The following is a 23,350-nucleotide window of genomic DNA, read 5'->3' as shown; positions in this document are numbered from 1 at the left end:
ATAAAAACAACGAATTCAATCAATTGAAACCAATCACACTCACCCAACTTCTTGCAAAATAAAAAGCTAAGCATGCCAAGAAAAAATATCAGATAAAAAACTTCAATAAACAAACATTCATTTCAGGCTTTCTTAAAGATATACTATGCTCATCTTTGAGTAAAATATTTTCAACGCTAAAATTTATTGAAATCTTTGAAATTCTTACAGAATATGTCTGATTTTAATAAAATATGTACAAACTATATATGGGAAGCTGCATTCTTTATTATGGGTCAAGTAATGAAGGTCCTTTCTTTTTATCTGCCAGTTTGTTTTTTTTTTCATTTACACTATATATTCATATTGTGTCCACCTATAGTGTGTTGAGTTTAAAACATACCTACTTTGTGTGAAATCAAACATGTTTATTTTATATTTACTAAGAGAGTGTGTTGCAATTACAAATATTTTATTGTCAAACATCAAATTTGAGCATAGTATATCTTTAAACAAAATTATTTTGTTTCTTAGGAATGTCTGAAGACAAATATTTGTTGGGATTATTTTTCTTGTGTGTTATTTCTTCCTTCCATTCAGGGGCATTTACTTTTGAAATACAAAGGAGATTCGTAAAATTTTAAAACCCACATTTCCATGTGGTGGTAATCATGCATAAAAATAATTGTATAAAAATTCTAAACTATTCCATATTTCTGCTCAAGATGAATGTTTGTTTGTTTGTTTCATTTTACACCTTTTCCCAACAGTATTTCAGTCATACAGGTGGGTAGTTTCCTAACCATCGTTCCTGGAGAGTTACACCAGTACTAGACTACCTTCCTACGTGCTAAACTACCAAAGCATCTCCCGGGGATCAAACCCACGCCAGAGAGGTTACTGGGTTAGAAGTCATCGACTCTAACCCCTCGACCACGGAAAGATGAATGTTTAAAATACTATCTGTTAGTTCAAGGGCAATAACTCCTTGAATACTAAGTTGATTTGAAAAGAAAATGTGAAAGCCAAATTGCCTATGGTAATAAAACTGAAAAACAATAACATTTCTTGCCATGAAAAAATAATCAAAACAATTTTTAAGTTGTTATTCCAGAAGGTAAAGTTAACAGTGCTAAATCTGTATCCCTCAGCCTTTACAGCAGAATATTAAAAAAGACAAAAAAAACAGCATTGTCGATTATTTTTTCTTAAAGCAGCATTCCTCCAGATTCATGTTAATCTTCATGAAAGTTTTGGAAATGTATTTAAAAGTAAAATATTGTGAGGTGAATAAATTAAGTAATTTACATATTGCAATCGACACTTACAATCCACGAAAGCTAGGAAAAAGTGGTCAAGATATGCAAAAATAGCCCTTACTGTGTTGCTAACGCAGTAGAAATATGGTGATAAAATACTGCAAAATCAGTCTTAAACCACACATAACATGTAAAATGTAACATGGATCTTGAATGTTTTTATCTTTTTTGTTAAAAGTTAAGTGCATTTTTCTCAAATTTAATTTTCTTAAAAAATAATGGCTCATCTGGAGGCATGCAGCTTTAAGACATAAAAATCTTTGTTACATCAAACAGTATAAAAGAATCACAAACATTCTACAATCAATTAAATGAACACTACTGTGGGCTTTTGATATGACACACGTTATATTTTTGATATGACACACTTACATAGCACATCAGATTCTGTCAAAATTACAAATTTTTGTAAACATTGACACATCAATAAACAGCTTAATCAATTTATCTATTTGATCATGTTTAACATTACAGTATTTCCTTACTTTTACGTTATCTCTTTACTGAATAGCTCTTGAAAACATAACTATATAACATATGCATGTGATTCGAAAGGAACATCAATAAATTAAATAATGTCAATTAAATTACTTCTTTACAAAAAATAGTTTCCATATAACAATTAGTTCTTTTTTACATTTAAATTAGATCAGAAAAAGATATTTTCTTGCATTATTGCGCAATATAGAATGTTTTTTTTAATTAAGATACTCTAAATGAATCACTCGTGACCTGCATGTTTAATGCACATCTTAACTAAAAACTTGAAATGTGTCCATAGGACATGGGTGCACCCACCGCGCCACTGTTCTGTCAAACTTTTTAGTAAGTCAAGGGAAATAACTCTACAAATACTGGATAAATCCACAAGCGAAACCCCAGGTGCAAATCTAAATATGCTGAGCAACCTGCCCATAAGGTTTAATGACTATGTCAAATCCTTTTTGAGTAACTTGCGACACAAGTTGAAAATTGCAAAAATTTTCTAAGTGAAGGGCAATAACTCTAAAAATACTAAATATATCCAGACAAAAATACCTGGTGCACAACTGCACATGCTGATCAATATTCCTGTAAAGTTACATGACTCTAGGTCAAATACTTTTTGAGTTACTGCGACATATGTTGAAAATTGCAAAATTTTACTAAGTCAAGGGCAATAACTCTGAAAACACTAAAAATATCCAGACGAAAATACCCAGGTGCACAACTACACATGCTGATCAACATTCCTGTAAAGTTTCATGACTCTAGGTCAAATACTTTTTGAGTTACGTGCGACACAAGTTGAAAATTGCAAAATTTTACTAAGTCAAGGGCAATTACTCTGAAAATACTTAAAAAATATCCAGACGAAAATACCCAGGTGCACAACTACACATGCTGATCAACATTCCTGTAAAGTTTCATGACTATAGGTCAAATACTTTTTGAGTTTCATGCGACACAAGTTGAAAATTGCAAAATTTTACTAAGTCAAGGGCAATAACTCTGAAAATACTGAAAATATCCAGACGAAAATACCCAAGTGCACAACTTCACATGCTGATCAACATTCCTGTAAAGTTTCATGACTATAGGTCAAATACTTTTTGAGTTACGTGCGACACAAAAGTGAACGGACGGACAGACGGACGGACAAGGGTAAATCTAAATGCCCGCCACTAACGTGGGGGAACAAAAATGAAACAAGATCTGTCTTTGGTAGATAAATTTTTGTCTCATTTGAAATTGTAACATAATTTTGATTTGTTTTGGATGAAAAAAAATGTTTGTATAAATTTTGTTCATTTTAATTCAATAAGCTTCCAATTTTCTTTCGAGAATTCCTGTAATTCTTAGAAATATTCAAGACAAATACCATATAATTATATAATTAAAGCTCTCAGCAAATGGCTTAATTTCTGAAAAAATTATATAGAATACACAGTTGCATACAAGTATTTAAACATCAATTTTACATGTCAACATGACAGCCCTGCACACACTTTAGATCATATTGCATAATGATACACGCCATAACGCCCGGGATTGTCCCAGAAATCAGGTGCCTGTCACTGCAGCGTCCCGGAGATGATATATGTCCCAATAATAATAGAAATCAAGCAAAACTTATGGATACTGCAACTTAAAGCAATGTCCAAACACTTGCTCTATAACAAATTAGCTAGCAAAATTTGAATAGTATTTAAACTTGACTGAGGAAAAAGTCATAAAAATAAATGAATTGCTTTGATATATAAAATGGAGTTAAATGAAATTAATGTACATGTACCTGCTAAAACAACATATTTTATCAGAAAGTAAAACAAGAAAATATTTTCAAAGACAAAATTAAGTAATCATTCCTTAGACTTTTTAAACAACAAAAATCCAGAGAAAACAGCAAACAATAGAAAACAAAGTTGAAAATCTATGAAATGAATATAAAAGTAAAAAATAATTGTTGATTAACTTCTAAAAAATATGTCTATGAATGAAATTCAAATTAATGACCATCAAATACAGCGACTAAAATACTAAAACAGTGAATGAAGCTTAAATTAAATTTAAAATGAAATTTTAATTGCCTCTTACCACATTTACTATTAATTCTTCCCTTTAAAGCAGGTAAAATGACCTTGTTGGATTAGTCCACTTTTTGTGGTGGCATTGGCAAGTCATTTATTGCAATAACCCCCTATCAAGCTAAATATCTTTGATGAACTTGTCCTGCTTTGTTTTGACCAGATTGAAGGGATATTTTAACTGATTGAAAAGTGCCGGCCATGACCAAACAGCATGGATGCACCAGCAGGTCTTGTTCTGCACTGGTCGAACAGGTAGATTCAGTCCCTGCCAGCAGGCTTAATGTTATAGGGTTAACACTGTCCAACACTATCAGTGCAATATGAGAAGTTATACAACTTTAAAAATCCTTGTTTTACATATAAAACCCTTAACCAGCTGAATAATGGAAAATTCTGAAAATGGAAACTAATTTCTAATTTTCAGAATTTTCCATTATTAATGTTGATAATTTAAATATTATAAACAACACAATGCTTGATATAACAATGATGTTAATAATGAAAATGTCCAGTTTGACTGTTAATGATTGACAAGCAACATTCATTGTTATATAATATAATGCTGTTCAGTTGACTAAAACGTATGTACTTTTCTACAAACCTTTAAAGGAAGACACAGGCAAAATATTCATTTTTTCATTCATTATTCTGTAAATGCCCTCAAAATGAATATATTAGACAGTCAAAGGAACAAAACTTTTCTCCATATAAAGAATAAAATGGTGGTTTCCTAACTTGACCCCCATGAATTTCACAATAGTTGTCAAAGTGAACTCTGGAAACGTTAAAGAACATGTCAAATGAATGACTTAGGCTTGTTTCAATCGTACAATATCAAAAATATCTGTTACTGCGAATTCACTTATATTCGTGGGCATGAAAGTTCGTGGTTTTATCAAAACGGGCATTTTCGTGGGTTCTTAAATTCGTGGATTTTTGTTTTCTTGTTAAAAAAAATTCAGTAACCTAATGCAAAGTAATCTTAATCGCCGAACATTTTTACTTACAACATGTACATATCTTTACTTGTCACACAGCGGTTGTCAATAAATTTAATCCTTGCCTCTGGGCATAACTCTAATATAGCACAGTTACTGCCGATAATTGACTGCAATTAACACATTTATGTAACATGATATGCACCTCCATTGGACACACTGCGCCTGTAATTCGCCGATGTAAACATCGCATAATTTATACGACACCTGGCACGTTTTAACCAGCGAGTTTAAAAGTTTACACTTAACATATCTGACAGTAACTATACGCAACGTCACAGCGACTGTGTAAATTTACATGCATATAAATTATTCTTGGTAAATAACACGAGTATATGTGGATCTTGTAAAATTCGGTGGCGTCTTTTATGTTTTACGGAATAGCATTCGCACAAATACTGATTAAAATTCATGTAAACTGGATCATTTAAAAACAACTAAAGAAAGTACAATAAATCTGTTTTAGCGATCGTATTTTTTATAGTTTTGTGTACTTAAGACATTAATATCAAAGACTTTTTTAAATTAATAAGAGCAAATTGACAATTTTTATAAGCGCTAATTATTGCACTGCCTGGGTTCCCATATTTACTCGATTATGTCAAGTATTTTTGTTAACACAAGTCAAGTCCTAGTAGACTACAACGATCAAGTATGTATATGCGACATTTGTGACAGTAAATTGAGGACATATAAATTCGAGTTTTCTTTCAAGTTTCTTAAATATTGCAAACGGATTTAATCGGTCACTAACCTGGTTATCTGTCTGTACTTACATCCATTTCACGAAATATCGGCCGGAAAAGAGCCGACGCATGTTTGTAATATATAGAACTGAGACAAGGTAAGAAGTATTTTTTGGGATAAAAGTTCGTCGGATCTTAAATTCGTGGATTGACCTACCCACGAAAACCACGAAAATTCGTGCCCCACGAATAATAATGATTTTACAGTATTGTAACTTCGAGGGTTTGTTCAAGTCACCTGACTTGTTTTAAAACTATTTTGTGATTCTATTGGCGTCTAAATTTTGTTTAACATATATAGATATATTAACGCTATATAGAATTTAAACAGAAATTCATGCTGAAACTTCAAGAAAAGTCATTTTAGCGTGATTTGAGTACATAAGATCATTTTAATATTTTTGTCATTATTTTGCCTGAATATCCCTTCAAAGTCAATGCTTAAGTCACAGGTCCATGATTCTATACTTAGAGGGAGATGAAAATCCCACATAAAACAAGTCATAAAAAATTAAAACATACAATGAATTTTCCCACCTTAATCTATTACATGAAAAAACAAATCTCCTTGGAATAAACACACATTTAATGGAATCTGTATTTTCTTGCTGGTTTGAGGTTGATAAAAGTTTTTTTCATCTCTTCACCGTCATCTTTCTTTATCTCTGTAAATTTTTGTCCTTTAGTGTTCACAACCTGGTTGTCAAGGTAACGGATCATCTTTTTAGGTTCCTAAACAAATATTTGAAGGTCATTTATCAAATGTAACACATGTAAATATATTCATTACAAAAAAACCTGCTATCTGAAATAGCTGGACATATGTGGATTAATCATAACAGAGGGTTTTTTGTTTTTTAATTTCAGACAAAATTTGTCAATTGAAATAAAAACAGTTATGGAAAATGTAATAACTTCAATACTATTCAGCAGTGAACTTTAAGTTTGTTTGTTTGATTGAGTTTTACGTCACACCGACACATTATAGGTCATATGACAATGTACCAGTTTTACGGATGGAAGAAGACCTCAGGTGCCCTTCTGTGCATTATTTCAGGCAAGAACGGGAACCTGAGTAGAACCACCAAAGTTCTGTAAACTAGCTGGATAGCTTCCTCACATAAAAGAATCCAAAATCCCTGTTGGCATTCAAACCCACAACCTTAACCACTCAGCCACAGTGAACTTTAAACCATCTGTATTAAAACTAAGGAAGTTAAATCAATGTCCTAGAGAATTAAAATGATATAACACAAGAAATAAAGGAAATTTTTATGCAACTACTTCACAATTCCCATGCATTCCAGATATAAGGTGGACCTTACAAAAGAATTTATACATTTAGCCTAATTAGTTTTGTACATTACCGGTACTTCATATTTTTCCCATAATGCTCAATTTATTTTACTATCTTGTAATTTTGGACATAAACCTCTTCTTTGTTTGACTGACCAATAAAAATCCAGAGATCTGAGACAGATTACTGCAAATTCACTTATATTCGTGGGCATGAAATTTCGTGGTTTTATCAAAACAGGCATTTTTGTGGGTTCTTAAATTCGTGGTTTTTCAACTTCTTCAATAGAGACATGGCAAGAAGTATTTGTTGGGATACAATTTCATCGGATCTTAAATTCGTGGATTGACCTACTCACGAAAACCATGAAAATTTGTGCCCCACAAATAATAATGATTTTACAATAAAACAGAAAAAGTTTTATAACCTTGTAGCCAGTATTTGACTAGTTATTCAACAGATAAAATCGACAATATTTACAGATTTTGGTGCTGCTGGTTTGTACTGTTTTTTATCCTCGTTAACATCAATGAAGGCATATCTCTCCATCATCTGGTCCTTCATTTTCTTGTCATCTAATATACTGTGCCCTCGTATCTTCTTTTCCTTGGGCTGAAAATTAATTATCAGGGTGAAGTTATTTATTCTTATATCTCCCGAGTGCTTCCAGTACAATCAACATCACTAATATCCCGTTGTCATTAATAATACCACTTTAATGGTAAATATCCATGTGGCTTCATCTTACATAAGTCATAATTAATCTATTTTAGTGCTATTCCTCTACGACCCAAGGTTTTCAAGCAAAATATTTAAATTTTAGGTGCTTTAGTGAAAAAGACCAACATTTCACTCGTTTCTACAAAAAATGTTACTGGTATATGAATGAAACAATGTTAAAGTGGCACTAGACCTAACACATCAATCGCCTACCCGGTAATTCTCTATTTTGTCACAAAAATTCATACTTCAATACCTTTTTATCCTCTGTGATAGCTGAACCAGTGTCTTGTCTATGCAACACAATCTGTACAGCTGTCTCTATATCACCCTCGGCACTGTGTAAACAATGTTCTAATTCCAGTCTTACAGTACTGGGAAACATTTCGATCAATTGTTGTAACTGTTCGTCAACATCATCGCCGGAGGACTCAGAACTAGTCTGTGAAAAGCAAATTATATCAACCCTTAACCTACTAAATTTCTTAAATAATGGTTCACTATCAATTTTGGGAATACAGTAAAAACTCTGAAAACCGGACCCTGTCCGGACTTGACCAAAAGTCCGGTTTTCAGAGGATTCCGGTTTTCAGAGGTTTTATACATTCATTGATAATTATGATGTGTTTGAACAATGACTTTGTTCAATCATTTTGTATTTACTTTTCAACCCTTTGGTTTAAGTTATATTATAATTTCTTTTGCAATAAATGTTTAAAGTGATTTTTTATGCAAAATGAATATAATTCAGAAAATCAGAAATTAAAACACCATATTGTCTGAAATATATCATAATATCTTTTTCATTAGCTTTGAAATATGTAATTAATGGAATTTTTTAAGTATTACAATTTTTGCATATAACTGATATCCAAAAAATTCAAGATCAAAATTTAAAGCAAAACAGGAATCATTTAAAAAAAGATTCCCAACTCTTTTAGACATTTTATATTTAAAAAAAAACATAACACATTAAAAACATTTTAATTCAATTGACAATAAGACATTAACATACACTGACAAGTGTTTTCACACCTGCATAGACAAAAGGAGATGACCATTACCTGGTATTTGAACATGTCACCTGTTGAGATTGTGTTAAGATCTACATTAAAGTACACAGAAAGTTGACACTTTAAATTGCTGTCCGGTTTTCAGAGGATTTTTTATGCATGTTTAGCATTAGAAACCATAGAAAATCGTCCGGTTTTCGGAATTCAGAGGTTCCGGTATTCAGAGGATTTTTTTTCAATGAACATATAGGGAGAAAATACGGGACTTTTAAAATGGTCCGGTTTTCAGAGGATTCCGGTTTTCAGAGGGTCTGGTTTTCAGAGTTTTTAGTGTATAAAGATGAAATTTTAAAAAGATATTTAGCCTACAGTATAGAGCCTAGTCAGAATGCATGGATGGCAAATGCTAATTACTTTTGATTCAACCAGGCTTTGGGTTATTATACTGAACATGTAAGTGTTCTATTAAATATTGAAATTATTGTTGTACTATTGCATAAAAGCCTCTGCGACTTAGCATGCTGCTATGAGCTTGAAACCAGCCAGGAACATTAAGTATTTCATTTAAGAAAAGATTCCTGTGATAATACAAAATTTTCAGCTGCACAACTGAGCGCTTGAGGTCTTTTTCAACTAACACAGCTACAACAATATAACTGTTACAGTGTGTGTATGACTTAAGGCCTCAACAGACAGTAGGATTTTGAAGTACAACACCAATTAAAACTTAGATGTACAGACAAATCTTAATGTGTGAAGGCTACTATTTCTTGATTTCGGAAACCTTATGTCGAGATGTAAGGGATAGGACATGTTCTATTTTGAAAATCTTGTCGTACCGATTTTTACAGACCTCCCACAATGACAAGTAACAGATAAGCAAATTATCTCCTGATAATGGATGTAATGAATGAAATTCCAGAACAATTAGGGCTAAAATGTAAACATAGTAGTAAGATGGGGTAAAAATGATGTTGAAAAACTCTTCAGGAGACCCAAAGTCGTGTTGTGTTCGAATCCCAAATTATTCCGAAAATGATTATGTCACGATATTGAGTTGTTCTCTAATAACATACTTTGGGGAGGGGAGGTAGTTTGTAGGCGGCCACATAGCTTAGTCAGTAGAGCCGCAGTACGGTATTCCGAGGGTCCCAGGTTTGAGTCTTGGTCAGGCTTCACATTAAAAATATATATATATATATTTTTTTTTTAATGGAGGTGTTTCAATCATTACTCATGGCAAAAAAAGTATTAAGTGAGTAAATTTTGTAAAGGATCAATGTAAAGGGATCCTTTTTAGGGGAAACCTCAGAAGATTCTTACAGTATAGAATTACCGTCTGAATGCAAGTGTTGTATAGCTTTGAAAATTGTACATCTTATCTCTAATTAGTGCTGTACAGCTAAATCCTACCGTCTGTTGAGGCCTTTAATCAAACATGATAAGGTTGATTAGGTTTCTATTGTCCACTATTGAGTATAACTATATTATAATATTTACCAAAAATATCTTAATTAATATGTTAATAAACCTAAATTTAATATTCTTCATGCTATTGAATATAATGTTCCAATACTCCACTGAAAAATTATTCGATTAAAATTTAAATGAACCTATAAATTTTGATGAAAATATTCCTTAAGTGTTACAGTAAACTATAATAAATACATAGAGGATATTCAAGTTTTTTCTATAAATACATGATTTATTTTCATCAAGTGGTATGAAAATAAATATTTCATGAGTGGCGGTAGCCACGAGTGAAATATGGTAATTTTCATGCCACAAGATGAAAATAAATCATGTATGTATAGAAAAAACTTGAATTTTCTGTTTATTATATACATTTTTCTTTTTCTGGACATTAAATTTTAAATTCACTTAAATTTTGAGTACTGGCAGAATTTAAAAGAAAGTAGTCCGGCAAGACACCAGTGAAAATACGGAAAATATGTTTCACTGCAGTGAAAAATAAATTTTTACAGTGAAAATACGGAAAATGAAAATACGCATTTTATTTCATCAATATTTCTCAATATTTCATTTAAAAGTATATAATAAATTGTGTATAACTATAATCTAGCTATAATGCTTACTCTTTCATTTTCTCCCACTGAATCTAGCCTTGTTTTGGAACTGACATTGTGAGGGAGTTTACAAGCCTCTGCCACTAATTCTGTGTTCAATGTTGGAGTGGTCGGCTCTTTTGATTTACTATCTATAAAAGCAACAAAGAAATATGTCAGAACAATACCAAATACATGTTTACACTTAAAGGAAAGGGAAATGGGGATGGAATTGAATTTGGGTCAAATTTTGACTGTAAAACGCTATGTAATACATGTCATTTCATGCAAAGTTTGATCAAATTGACAATCAGAGGCAAAAGAATTAAACTACATGTATAACATGTTTGAGCAAAAGAGTTAAAGACAGTGTATGGACCACAACCAATCAGTGATTGTTTACTCAATTTTCAAAACAATCTGTCACTTTTTGAAGGGGAAAATATAGCACAATAAGTCAGAATAGAGGGAAAACCTGAAATCAAATTCCAACAACTGAAAATAGAATCTACCAACACACTTTATAAAATTTAACATGCATGGTACATAAGGGAGGCTATTTTTAGGGACAGTTTTCTGTCTTTCAATCAATTAAATTAATCAACTAGCATATATAAGTAAGCTGCTGTTAAGTTACAGTTCTAGAAAAACTGCTTACAGGGCATTTCATTGGAAAAAATATAGCATTTTAGGGGAAAATATACCTATTTTGGCTAGTGGAAACAGCCTTTATTTGGCTGTAAAATATAGGGAAAAATTCACTGCCAATAAAAAGCTGTTAAGCTATGGAGACTGGCAAACTTTTACAAAAGTCACATGTCAACAATCAGATATCTAAGGAAATGTAGTAATTTATATAAAATCATAAAATCAAAGATTAACCCACTATATGATACCTACCTTGTGATCTCGACAATGTTGAGGCCAATTCGAACATCCATTCACACACCTTTACACTGAAACACATAGCAGATCCATTGGTATTAAACTACAAAATTTGATTCTTTAAAGTACTCCTCAATTTTGAATAACGAATGAATAGACTATCATATATCTGTTTTGAAGGGGAGCGGTAGTCCCCCTCATTGCCAAGAAAATTTTGGACATGTGACAGGCTAAAAGAGGCCTCAGGGTAACTAGTAACCGACGCTGAAAAGCCTTTTACTCTACTTCATTGAGAAGTTGCAGGACTTTGAAATCAGTTTTGATGGAAAAAAAAACAATGCAAAATAGTGATTTTTCACAATTTTGAGAAGTCTCCCCAATGCCATGCTAACAGGAAATTTACGATCGAGCACGCTGTTACAGAGGCTATAGTCCAGTCAACATTTGTGCCAAGTTTCATCAGTATTGAAGCATTTTTCATAGTTTCATATCAGTTTGAACTTGTAACAGAGGCTTTTCAAATGAAAACGGCCATTTTTTACAATATTTTGTTTTGTTTGTTTGTTTCATTTTACGCCTTTTCCCAACAGTATTTCAGTCATATAGGCGGGTAGTTTCCTAACCATCGTTCCTGGAGAGTTACACCAGTACTAGACTACCTTCTTCCGCACTAAACTACCAAAGCATCTCCCGGGGATCGAACCCATGCCAGAGAGGTAACTGGATTAGAAGTCATCAAATCTAACCCCTCGACCACGGAGGTGGTATTTTTCACAATATGCTCATGGGGTAAAAGGTTAAAGTTAATGAGTATATGCAGTGTATGTCCAGTCAGCAATGGATTGTTATAAAGAAATAAATCTTAAAGCTGTAGTAACCTTTCGATTGTTGCAAAGCCAGGAATGTAAGCATCCATCATTTCTATAAACTGATCCACGTCAATGTTTTCCTCAGCGTTTCCATCATCTCCAAGATCCTCTAGGATACTGATTATATAACTCAACACAATTTCATCAATGTCACTGAAAATATATACAGGAACAAATCCAATGTTTAGTTGAAGTTGGGCTGCAACTTCCACTTAAAGTTAGTCTGCTTGGAGCAAGAGATGCTACCCATACAACCAGAGTAGACCAATATCAGCCAGCATGTCTGCGCCATCTGAATATGGTTTCAACTCTTTGTGGTATAATCAGTTTATATTTTGAATTTTCCCCTAAAAATAATGAATGGTTTTGTCGAGATTGAAAAATGGACAAGTTTATTTCAGATATATAATCAAGATAGGGGTATAAATATACATAATGAGAACCTTACACTGTCTGCTTGCATATCTATAGCTTGTGACAGAAACAAGGCTCTGTCAGGTGTGATTCCACTAAACAGTCACCTGAGAGCCAGATATGCCAGTCAGGACCAAGCTGATTAACATCAGCTCCTTTCTACCAGTGCACTTGTCATGTAGACATAAGAACATCTGAGCATACTCAAAAATAAATTTGCTCTACACTTGGCAATAAATAACAGAAACAAAATATGATAAATTCAACAAAAGAATTCCTAAACAGTCAAATATACCTTATGTGGTCATGCAATGAGTGTCTCCTTAGAAATTTCTCCAGGGCTGTCTGAACAGTGTTCTCACTTTCGCTCTCCATTTAGCCTGAAATCATTAACACCGTAAGAAACTTTAAATATTGGTAAAAGAATTTATATGAAATGTACATTTTGTACCTTAAATTCTACTTGGGACTTACAATTTAATATGAATACTGTTATCTTTAGCCCCAGATTCTACACACATTTGAATAAAAAAATTCTAACTATACATAGGATATATTGAAAACAATTAACAAAGGGCAGTTCGACCAGCAGTTTTTGATTTCCATGATCAAATATTTTCAAAAATTATGTAAAAAAAATAAAAGTCTGTTATCCATCAAATCTTATTTCCAAGATGACACCAAAATCAGTTATTAAAGTATAAAATTTGATATCTGAGATTCTCATTTGTATCACTGTCATGTGTGTTTTCTTGTTTTTTTTTGGTTGTTATTTTTTTCTTCTAACATGTTGCCCTTAATCGGATTTGTTTGAATTATGGTGGTTTCGTCGAACTACCGGTTTGGCGAACTTAATTTATGAAGAGGTGCGAAAGTGGTTTCGTCGATCTTATGTTATATAGTAATTAAATGTTAATAGAGATGCTCGTATATGTCCATATTGTAAAACAATTGTCGAGTCAGAATTTCACTTTTTGTTAATATGTCCTTTATATGATAATATAAGAACTTTGTATATTGATAAAAAGTACTATGAAATGGCAGATATGAATAAGTTTAATGCGCTTATGTCAAGTAGTAATGAAAATATTGTTAAAAATACAGCAATAATGTTATATAAAGCTTCTAAAACTAGAGATACATTTGTAACAAATCGAAATCTTTAATACCATGTAGAACAGATTACTTAAAAATCAATTATGTTTGTAGATTAATTGAGATTGCTTGATAATTGAAATTGTATTTGCTAATCTGTGTATTTTAACCTAATATACGCATAGTGAATATGTTTTGTTAAAATGTGTTTACTATACCACTCACATAAAATGTTTATATTGTGAAATGTATATGTTGGCATGGGCTGGTGGCCTTGAAGTCAATAAAATGTTTGTTTGTTTTGTTTGTTTAAAGGCAAAGTAGGTCTACATTGTACATTTTTTTTTATAAAGTGTTTTAATCATCAATATTTTGTTATAAATTTTAAATCATTAATCGTTTTTTGGCTGGTTTTACTTATAAACATGTATATATTTCTATGATGTTGTTCTTTTGTATTGTGTAATGCTTTTATGTAAATATTACTATTATACTAAAGAAAATAATAATATAGGTTTAAATTTTCAATAATTTGTCTTTAATTGCATGAAAATGTGTGATAAACCACGGTAATTTGCGTGCCCATTATACAATAGATATTGTTTGCAAAATATAAATTAAGTTCGCCGAAACCACTACCTGTTTTATTATATAAGATCAGTTCGTCGAACCGGTAGTTCGACGAAACCACTCTCACTATGTTGCTAAATCAAAAAGAACATTTCAAACATTTCGCAGATACTTGGGATTAGATCCTGCCCCTCCCCCCCCTCCCCAAACGTGGTACACCCCTGTAAACACTCTATCAAATATATTTTAACTACCCTGCATGCTGCACTTCAGGTTTAAGAAGTTTACACTCTGACCATTTGTGCAGTGGTTTATTTCATTAAAATGGTGCACCAACATATCTAAAACACTGATTTTTCCTAGTTCATGCATGATACACAAACAATTTCCCTACTACTTAGATATATCGATTCGAGTTGGGTCGAAATAAGTTGAGGGCGAAAGATTTAAATATCAACATCAAACGCAAAAAAACGTGTAATTCATACCACTTCATGAAAGTGATCGATGATAAAAATGCAGAAAATGATCAAATATTCCAATAACTTTGAATCTTTGTCTGTTATTAATCGCGTATTGAGGAATAATTGGTAAATATTTCCCTTAAATATCGTTTGTTTACAATCAATTTATGTGCTAAAACATAAACAGCGAGCACGAGCTGCAAACTGGGATATTTACAAACATTTTCATTCGTACCTAAAATGTTTGGTTTCTTTCGCAAAAGAAAGAATGATGAATACAGTAAAATTTAAAAAAATATATCTTATATGTAATCAACATTGCATTAGCAAAGTATTTATAGTATGCGAATGTTGTGTCGATATTTTAAAAAAGTAAGTAAAATAAAATGGAGCGAAACTAATTAATACGAATGTAATTGTTTGTTGAGTTACGATTGCTAGACTCTAGTTTTTATCTAAAGTTGATAGAATAAATCCAAAGAATAACAATGCTCATCAAGGACAAAAATGTTTCGACAAAAGACCATCATTGTCATTATTAAATTAATTTTATTTATAAAGACTAGCAATTGATTTTCAAGTTTGTAGAAGACTTTTGAAAATCCATATTCATTGTTAAAAGCCTGACAAAAAAGACGCACGGGAAAGACATGCAACAACTAATCGAACGCCGCACATACAAAAGTAATTGATGTTTATACACATCTCATCATTGCGGTGTAACTTTTAACTATAATTGTAAAGTAATGATTTAAATCGAGAAATATACCATTAAGAACAAAACGCAACAACTATCTTTTGATAAGCACTCCTTATCAACAGTCTACGATATATGGTCATTGAATACGAGTCTCAATCTATTTTTAGACTGGGAAAATCCGATTCAGCCAGTGAATATGATACTACACCAATGCAGTGAATATGATTCTATAAAAAGTTCTATTGACTACTGTTTGGACCAATGAGATTGCAGCTTTATTTAGATCATATAATAAAATTGAATATATATCTCCATCTCTTTATTTATTTCATTTATTTATTTATTTTCATATTATTTTTTTTATTTCTTTATCTTTTTTTCAGGCGGGGGGGGGGGGGTGGTAGACCAATAATTGGAAAATAATCGCACCTGGTGTTAAATGATTTAATATGGACCTTTATAAATTCATTTAATGCATAATATTAATGGTCAAATAACTGCATTGTATGACGATGTATACAACTATACATTTTAATAGTGACCACACACAGTTCATCTAAATCGGTTTGAAAGACCCTGTCTAAATTCAAATTTCTCTTTGTCTTTTTTAAAAATATTCTACTAATTAATGAAATCTTACTTCAGTCCGTAGTCTTTGTCAGTCCGTAGTCTTTGGCCTCTTTACTGACACTAAATATTTGTATTTATTAAATATGTTTACTATCCTCGGGCGCCCCCTCACCCAATCTACAGCCCTCTTACCTCTCAAAACCATGTAAACTGCAGTATTTTTCATTTGAAACATGTTTTAATATTTGGTATATACTTTTAATTTAATTTCCTTCATTTCCCACCAAAAATGATACATATATATTAAATCGTATGTATGTATCTTTTTGTGGAAAATGAAGGAAATTGAATTAAAACCATATACCAAATATTAAAACATGTTTCAAATGAAAAATACTGCAGTTAACATGGTTTTGAGAGGTATGAGGGCTGTAGAGTGGGTGGAGGGGGAAGGGGTAGTAGCCAATCAACGCGCCGAAGGCCTATAGACTCGTGGGCGTAAAATAAGCATGCAGATCTGATGTCTGGTTGGCTAATGACCTGTCATATTTTTAGTGACGAAATATTAATGCTAATGTTTCACCTCTTCTAAGTTTCCTTGCTTTTAGACATAACCAGATGAATCTGTCAGTTTTCAGACTGAACTAGGAATTAGTAACACATTTTTTTCTTAAGTTAAAAAATATGGCTTCAATGATAGACTTTGAAGATTCTGATCAAATGGTCAATGTCAAAAATTCCAATATCTCTAAACACTGTCTGTTATTAACTGCGTATTGAGTAATAATTGGTGAATATTTCGCCTCTTTATATTTCGTTTGTTTACAATCAATTTATGTGCTAAAACATATACAGCGAGCACGAGCTGCAAACTGGACATTTACAAACATTTTCATTCGTACCTAAAATGTTTGGTTTCTTTCGAAAAAAAGAAATGAATGGTGAATACAGTAAAACAAAAAGAAATACCTTATATGTAATCAACATTGCGTGAGCAAAGTATTATTTTATAAAAGTATGCGAATATTTGTGTAGATATGTAAAAAAATAATAAGTAAAATAAAATGGAGAGAAAATAATTAATACGAATGTAATTGTTTGGTGAGTTGCGGTTGCTAGATTCTTGTTTTTATCTCAAGTTGATAGAATAAATCCAAAGAATAACAATGCTCATCAAGAACAAAAATGTTCCGACAAAAGACAATTATTGTCATTATTATCATTTATAATGACTAGCAATTGATTTTCAAGTTTGTAAAAGACTTTTTAGATTTCAAATCCATTGTTAAAGAAATGCAGACTTTCGCTAAATCCAGTTACTATAATTAAATATAAAATCCCTCTCTTTCCTTTATTTTATTTATTTATTTACTTAGCTTATCTTATTTTTCTTGAGGGACAGGGGTGGACTTTAAATCCTCTACCAATGATTGGTAATTAATCGCACCTGGTGTTAAATAGTACAGCCATAGTTCACATCTAAATTCAAATTTCTGTGTTTTTTTTAAACGCTCAATAGTGTAAATGTTGCTTGATAAGCCAACAGAACGTAACATTCTATAGTCTCATCACAGTCCTCCCGGCAAAAAATCTCTAAGATTTTTTTCTTTTTACTAAAAATGCGTATCAAAATTTCAATCTATTGATTATTGTTCATTTATGCCTTTCAATAAAATAATTCATGACATAATGTGCAATGCCTAAATTAATTGTTTTCAAATGAAATGAATGTCTCGGAGTAGCTTTTATTTTGACAGCTTAACATAGAAAGTACTCGTGCACGGCTTGTAATTAAAGCCGCGTGACTCGTGCATGCAAAAAGGCATGCAGTTCTGATGTCTGGTTGGCTAATGAACTGTCATATCTCTTCAATGTTTCTTTGTTTTAAGCATAACCAGATAAAGTTTGATGTTAAACACAAATTATGGTATCCAAAACCGGACTTCAATGATAGACTATAAAAATTCTGGAATTAGCTTGTTTATATATAGCAGGATATTCGATTATTCTTCGCCAAGTTATTTTTTTAATTTGTTTGTTGTCAAAGTTTAAGGGCGAAATAAAACATAACAACCAAAATATAATTTTACATACAAGTAGTTTTACATATCAACTTTGTACATGGTAATTGCGTATTAAACAACGAATGCTTGAACACTGTCCTTCTTATGTACTGGTACATACAGAGAATAAAAAAAATAATTATATATAATATAAAATCATCCACTCGCCCCAATCCCCCCCCCCCCCCCAATCTTTGGATGAGTATCTAGCTAAATTGTTTACCTACAATTGTCTAAGTTGGATAATTCTTTACCTTGTAAAATAACCTTATCATTCTTTATATTCATTAATCATGTTAGTTAATGCCATTTAAATTATATATGGTCAAAGTGGTGGTTTGTGGTTAATAAATAAAGAAGACAACAGAATCTTAAAGGTTACACGCTGATCAATTGAAGAACAGACATACAATGTGTGGCGACAACAACAACAACAACATTCACTTCTATTTTCCAGTCAGTTTACAACAGTAACAACATGACATATAAACAATACAATATAAGTTTTAAACAGTATGTGGGTTTATTAAACGCCACCTTTCCTTGTTGATCTTGTTTATCATATTTTTAACTTAAACTACGTATGAATGTTTTCGTGGGGACAGTAAAAATAGATTATAAAATAAAAAAATATATATATAGTACCGTTATATTGAGTTAGACAATAACAAAAAAATACCGTGGCAATAATTCATCTAATTTTTACTATCATCTATAAATAGCCTTTATTATTGAGTTAGACAATAATGAAAAATTATCGGTGGGAATATTTTTACTAAAATCTATAAATATAATGCTTATTTCTATAGAAGATAAGATGGCATGATTTCCATGACTTTTGCGCTTGTTGATAAGTTATAATTAATTGTACCGGCTCAATCGGAAGTCAAAGGCTATGTTTGTTGCGATTTGATTAGTTGGAACATATAAAAAAATATAGGTCACTATCAGCCCATGTGCTGGACAAAACAGATTTCATTGAATGGACGTATAACGACAGTGATTTTAAATTGGGTACATATTATTGTACAAGGGATGGCCGACAGGACGGCAAACTTGGCTTTAAAAAAAGAAGAAATAATTAGGAATCACAGCAGTTTTTTTTATATTAACATATAAAAATCTATCTAACCAACACGTGAAGTATATTATTTTGTAATTAAAAAGCACGTGCATGACTGGTATTAAGGCTGACGTGTTGCGAGTAGCAAACAAAGACACTCATGAAAATACATTACACGCTTTGTCGTCTGCAAAGTTGTCATATAAAAGTGTTTATGGGTGATTCCTCTTGCGTACACATTTGCTAAAAAACAAGAAGTATCTGCATGACGATTGCAGGAATGCGGTTATTTTGTGATTGAAGCACGAGTCTGACATTGAGGTTGACCAGGGTGTTTCAAATAGAAATAGAAAGACCCTGGGTTGTCAAATAACTGGTCTCGTAGAACTTATTTTGAGGTGTCATTGCTTATGAGCGTATCATGTTCATACATGTAGATATTTATTTAAATATCTATAGATTATTTTTTTCTACAAGAAAATTAGATGTCAACAGTTTTATACAGTTACCTCTACGTTCAATCTTTTTCTCAAAATTTAAAGATCTTTACTGATTTCAAATGCACAAACTCAAAGTTTCTTGAATTAGAATCACATGCAACCAACCTCTTTTTGGGGACCCAGGCTTGGCAGATTCATGAATATTTCCTGATTGTAATACGTACACGTACTTAGCAGCACCAATGTGGATTGTTAATGTGGGATAGGAACAATCAAATTAACAGCGCCGTGGTCTACCCCTGCACTACAATTCCCAGACTTATTAGCTAAATGGCTGCAATTCTAAATTTCTTCGTATTATCTTTAAATTTCTGGGAATATTTACTCATTTTACTTATATTCATGCCCTCTAACATACTATTTAATGGTTCATTTTACTATAATATTGTTAATCGCTCCGGAATAATTTCACATTCTTCAGGAATGTTGATTTGACAGTAGACTTCTGTTATCTAAACGATTTTCATAATATTAGTGTTACCTGGGACCTAATATGTATTTTTGGTACCATGTGGTGTTACACGAAATTTCGAGCGTGTTTTGCCGTGTAATTCGGTACGGCATTTACGAGAAATATTTGGAAAAATTTGAGTTACTTCCCTTGACTCAGCATCCCGGTAAGGAGGTAAGTTGAGAGAGAAATTATGGAGAATTTTTCTAAATTTGTAGGCTAAGGCTACAACTACATGTACAATTAATTATATAATGTTCATCACATTCTTTGATTTATCAAAAGGTGAAAATGTTAATGTTCAATCACTTCAGCTAGGATATTTGAGTCTTGATCATCAAAAGTCTTTGATTTCCAGATCTGGAAATGGGTGGGGTCAGAAATTTGATCAAATGTTTAGATAACATACCATGACTAAATAACAGTTGATATGAAGAACAAAGTGATGTTGTTTCATTATAACAAAATGTAGAGAATTAAAATTTACAGCATAATTATATAATGCACTGAATTTAGATAAGTTCATCAAAATTTTTAAACAAAAACTAGAATACTGAATAATTTATACATCTTCGGCTATATCCTGGTCTAAACCAAGAGTTTATATAGGGTTCATTCCGTTTTCACCAAGCCTCACATATAATCAACTATTTTACCTTTTTATCTCGCTGACAAAAGTTTGCTTCTATTGTTTGCCAGGGTATAAAAATCACTCGTATGTGATAAGTATGGTGGACAAAAGTCACAAATATGACTTTGGAATATCATCTTTATTCATAAATCGAACTGTTTTCTTTTTTTGAAGTTTTCACTTTTACTGTTCCTTAAATTTCTTACTTTAAAATATGCAATTATCTCAATAACTGATATTTTGCACGAAAAAAACAACTTTTTTTTTTTACCAATAAAATCACACTAGATCTATTTTTTTTTTTTTTAAGCAATAAAATCACACTATTTTTTATTTCATGTTTTATCAATTCGAAAAAATACAAATAGTTTACACTTTATCCTGATTAAAATATTTTTATTTTGATCTCCGCAGACAAACAACAAGGCTGTGTATTTTAAGCTTGCATCATCAATGGTTGAACGAGCATCATGTTATATGCTGTTGTATAGGGTTGAAACTACACGCTAAATGTCAATGTGAAATGGTGGATGTAGTTTCCATCTGAAAAGGAGTGCCTGGGATAATTTAACACACATTTTTTTTGACATTGGTATCAAATGCAGGTAATTTAATACTATTTTATGTGTTAACTATACATAATTGATCAGTAAAGCAGCTGAAGCAAATAATGTACAGTGTAAATGCAGTATCAATCACGTTTGTAGATCGATGCCCTTGGGCATATGTTATATTATATTATGTCATATTTTAAAAATCTAAAATTTCAAAGTTTACTTTTTCTCAGATTTTTACCAGTGTGTTTAACTATTTTCCTGCTACATTCTTTTGAAATTATGGAAATACAAAAGCACGTTACAGATATTGTTAAACTTTTTTCTTTCATTTAGCTACATGTACTGAAGGTCTTCATGTTTGGTTTAACATTCTACCAAGTAAATATTATTGTTTTTATTTTCAAAATGAGAATAAAGAACTTGGTGTGAAATTTTTATAAAATTGTTACAAAATTGTAATATTTGATTACTTAGATATACAATCCAAACTTTTGCCACCTGTTATAAGCAAATATCCTTAACAGTCTTGATTGTATTTATAGTATACAAACTTAAATACAATTAGTGAATAACAGAAATTGCTTGACTTATTCAATAAAGTTATTACTTCTTTATAAAAATTGTCATTTCTTAAAGAGCCTACTGATAAAGAGATATTGAATGACATTTTAAACCTGTTGTAGCTTTATTTATATCTTAGATTCAGTAAACTATGTACAATTCTTACATTAAAAGAAACAATATGTTATCTTAAACATTTAAGTATAGATGATTTAAATGTAAATCCAGGAACTTTTGACTGATAAAAAACAATTAACAATATTAAGGACAGTATTGTATGATTTCCTTAATGTTCTTCAAGTGTGCATCAGGCAGTATTATAACTGAATGTCAGCAATTAAAACAATGAATGTCTATTTATACTTCCTGTAGATAGACTTATAATGTAATTGTATTGTGTACTGTAATAACAAACAACTTTGTAATTCTATCTTAAAGTTAAACCTTCATAAATGTGTAAGAAAATTTAAGTTAATACATTATAATTTACATTAGCATTGAATAAATAATTTATTAATATGAATTATAAAACATTTTTTACATTTACTTAATGCCTGAACAACCAAGTGTGTCCACTCAGACAAGACAGGTTAGCGAAAAAAATCAATGTATTCTAGACTGCCCCTTGGTCATTTTATGTGGTTAAGTAGACTACATAATGTCAACATTTTCTACGAGTAAGATAATCTAGTGAAAGGAATGTGTAAGCTTGACAGCTTTTGTATTATAGATAAACACGGTTATGGCCATTAACTTTTAACATAGAATATATTATTTCTATTCCCCCTATGACACTGTGGACATACTTTTAGGAGATATAGCATAAATTTATGTATGCAAAATAGGTAGGTTTAATTATTATTTATTTCTGTATTCTATGTAGTATTGTAAAATATCAGTATGTACATGAATATTGATTTTTTGCTGATTTGCATATTTTGTCTATGTATGCAAAATTTGTTACGTTCATTATAATAAAACACTAATTATCTATGGGAGACAAAGGGGACTGACTGTGTCATTGGTAGGAAAAATAGTAGAGAAAAAAACAAGATATGATTTCTAGATTAACGTTACAAAATATCTGTGAAGAATCATGCGGAAAAATATTTTTCCTTTAATCACTCAATAACATATGGTTAAACCATCATGGTCATGAAGTGGACTTGTTTAATACCATGTGAGTTTTAGAAAGATCAATGGACAGTACATTCTAAAATTGTAGATCTTGAATGTTGAGTAGTGTTAA

At 31.4% G+C, this 23,350-nt stretch overlaps 2 protein-coding genes across 2 annotated transcripts in view; one reads left to right on the top strand and one right to left on the bottom strand.

The window, feature by feature from the left end:
• Positions 1–5,815: 5,815 nt before the first annotated feature.
• Positions 5,816–15,200, bottom strand: LOC132732898 (CUE domain-containing protein 2-B-like). Its single transcript, XM_060719428.1, has 8 exons — positions 15,030–15,200; positions 13,172–13,256; positions 12,472–12,615; positions 11,609–11,664; positions 10,739–10,860; positions 7,886–8,071; positions 7,390–7,521; positions 5,816–6,344 (listed from the first exon to the last, which is right to left on the bottom strand). Exons 2-8 carry the CDS (start codon positions 13,249–13,251, stop codon positions 6,198–6,200), a joined length of 867 nt encoding a protein of 288 aa, XP_060575411.1. The 5' UTR covers positions 13,252–13,256; positions 15,030–15,200; the 3' UTR covers positions 5,816–6,197.
• A 6,199-nt stretch (positions 15,201–21,399) lies between these two features.
• LOC132732881 (anoctamin-4-like) overlaps positions 21,400–23,350 on the top strand; it is a 59,178-nt gene continuing 57,227 nt past the window's right edge. The window contains 1 exon segment of the mRNA XM_060719408.1: positions 21,400–21,588. The gene's annotated coding sequence lies outside the window, so the exon portion shown is untranslated.

This window comes from Ruditapes philippinarum, unplaced genomic scaffold (assembly GCF_026571515.1).
Source record: "Ruditapes philippinarum isolate M1 unplaced genomic scaffold, ASM2657151v2 ctg358_1_1_1_1, whole genome shotgun sequence".
NCBI classification, from domain to species: domain Eukaryota; kingdom Metazoa; phylum Mollusca; class Bivalvia; order Venerida; family Veneridae; genus Ruditapes; species Ruditapes philippinarum.
This window is presented reverse-complemented; position numbering and strand designations above follow the sequence as displayed.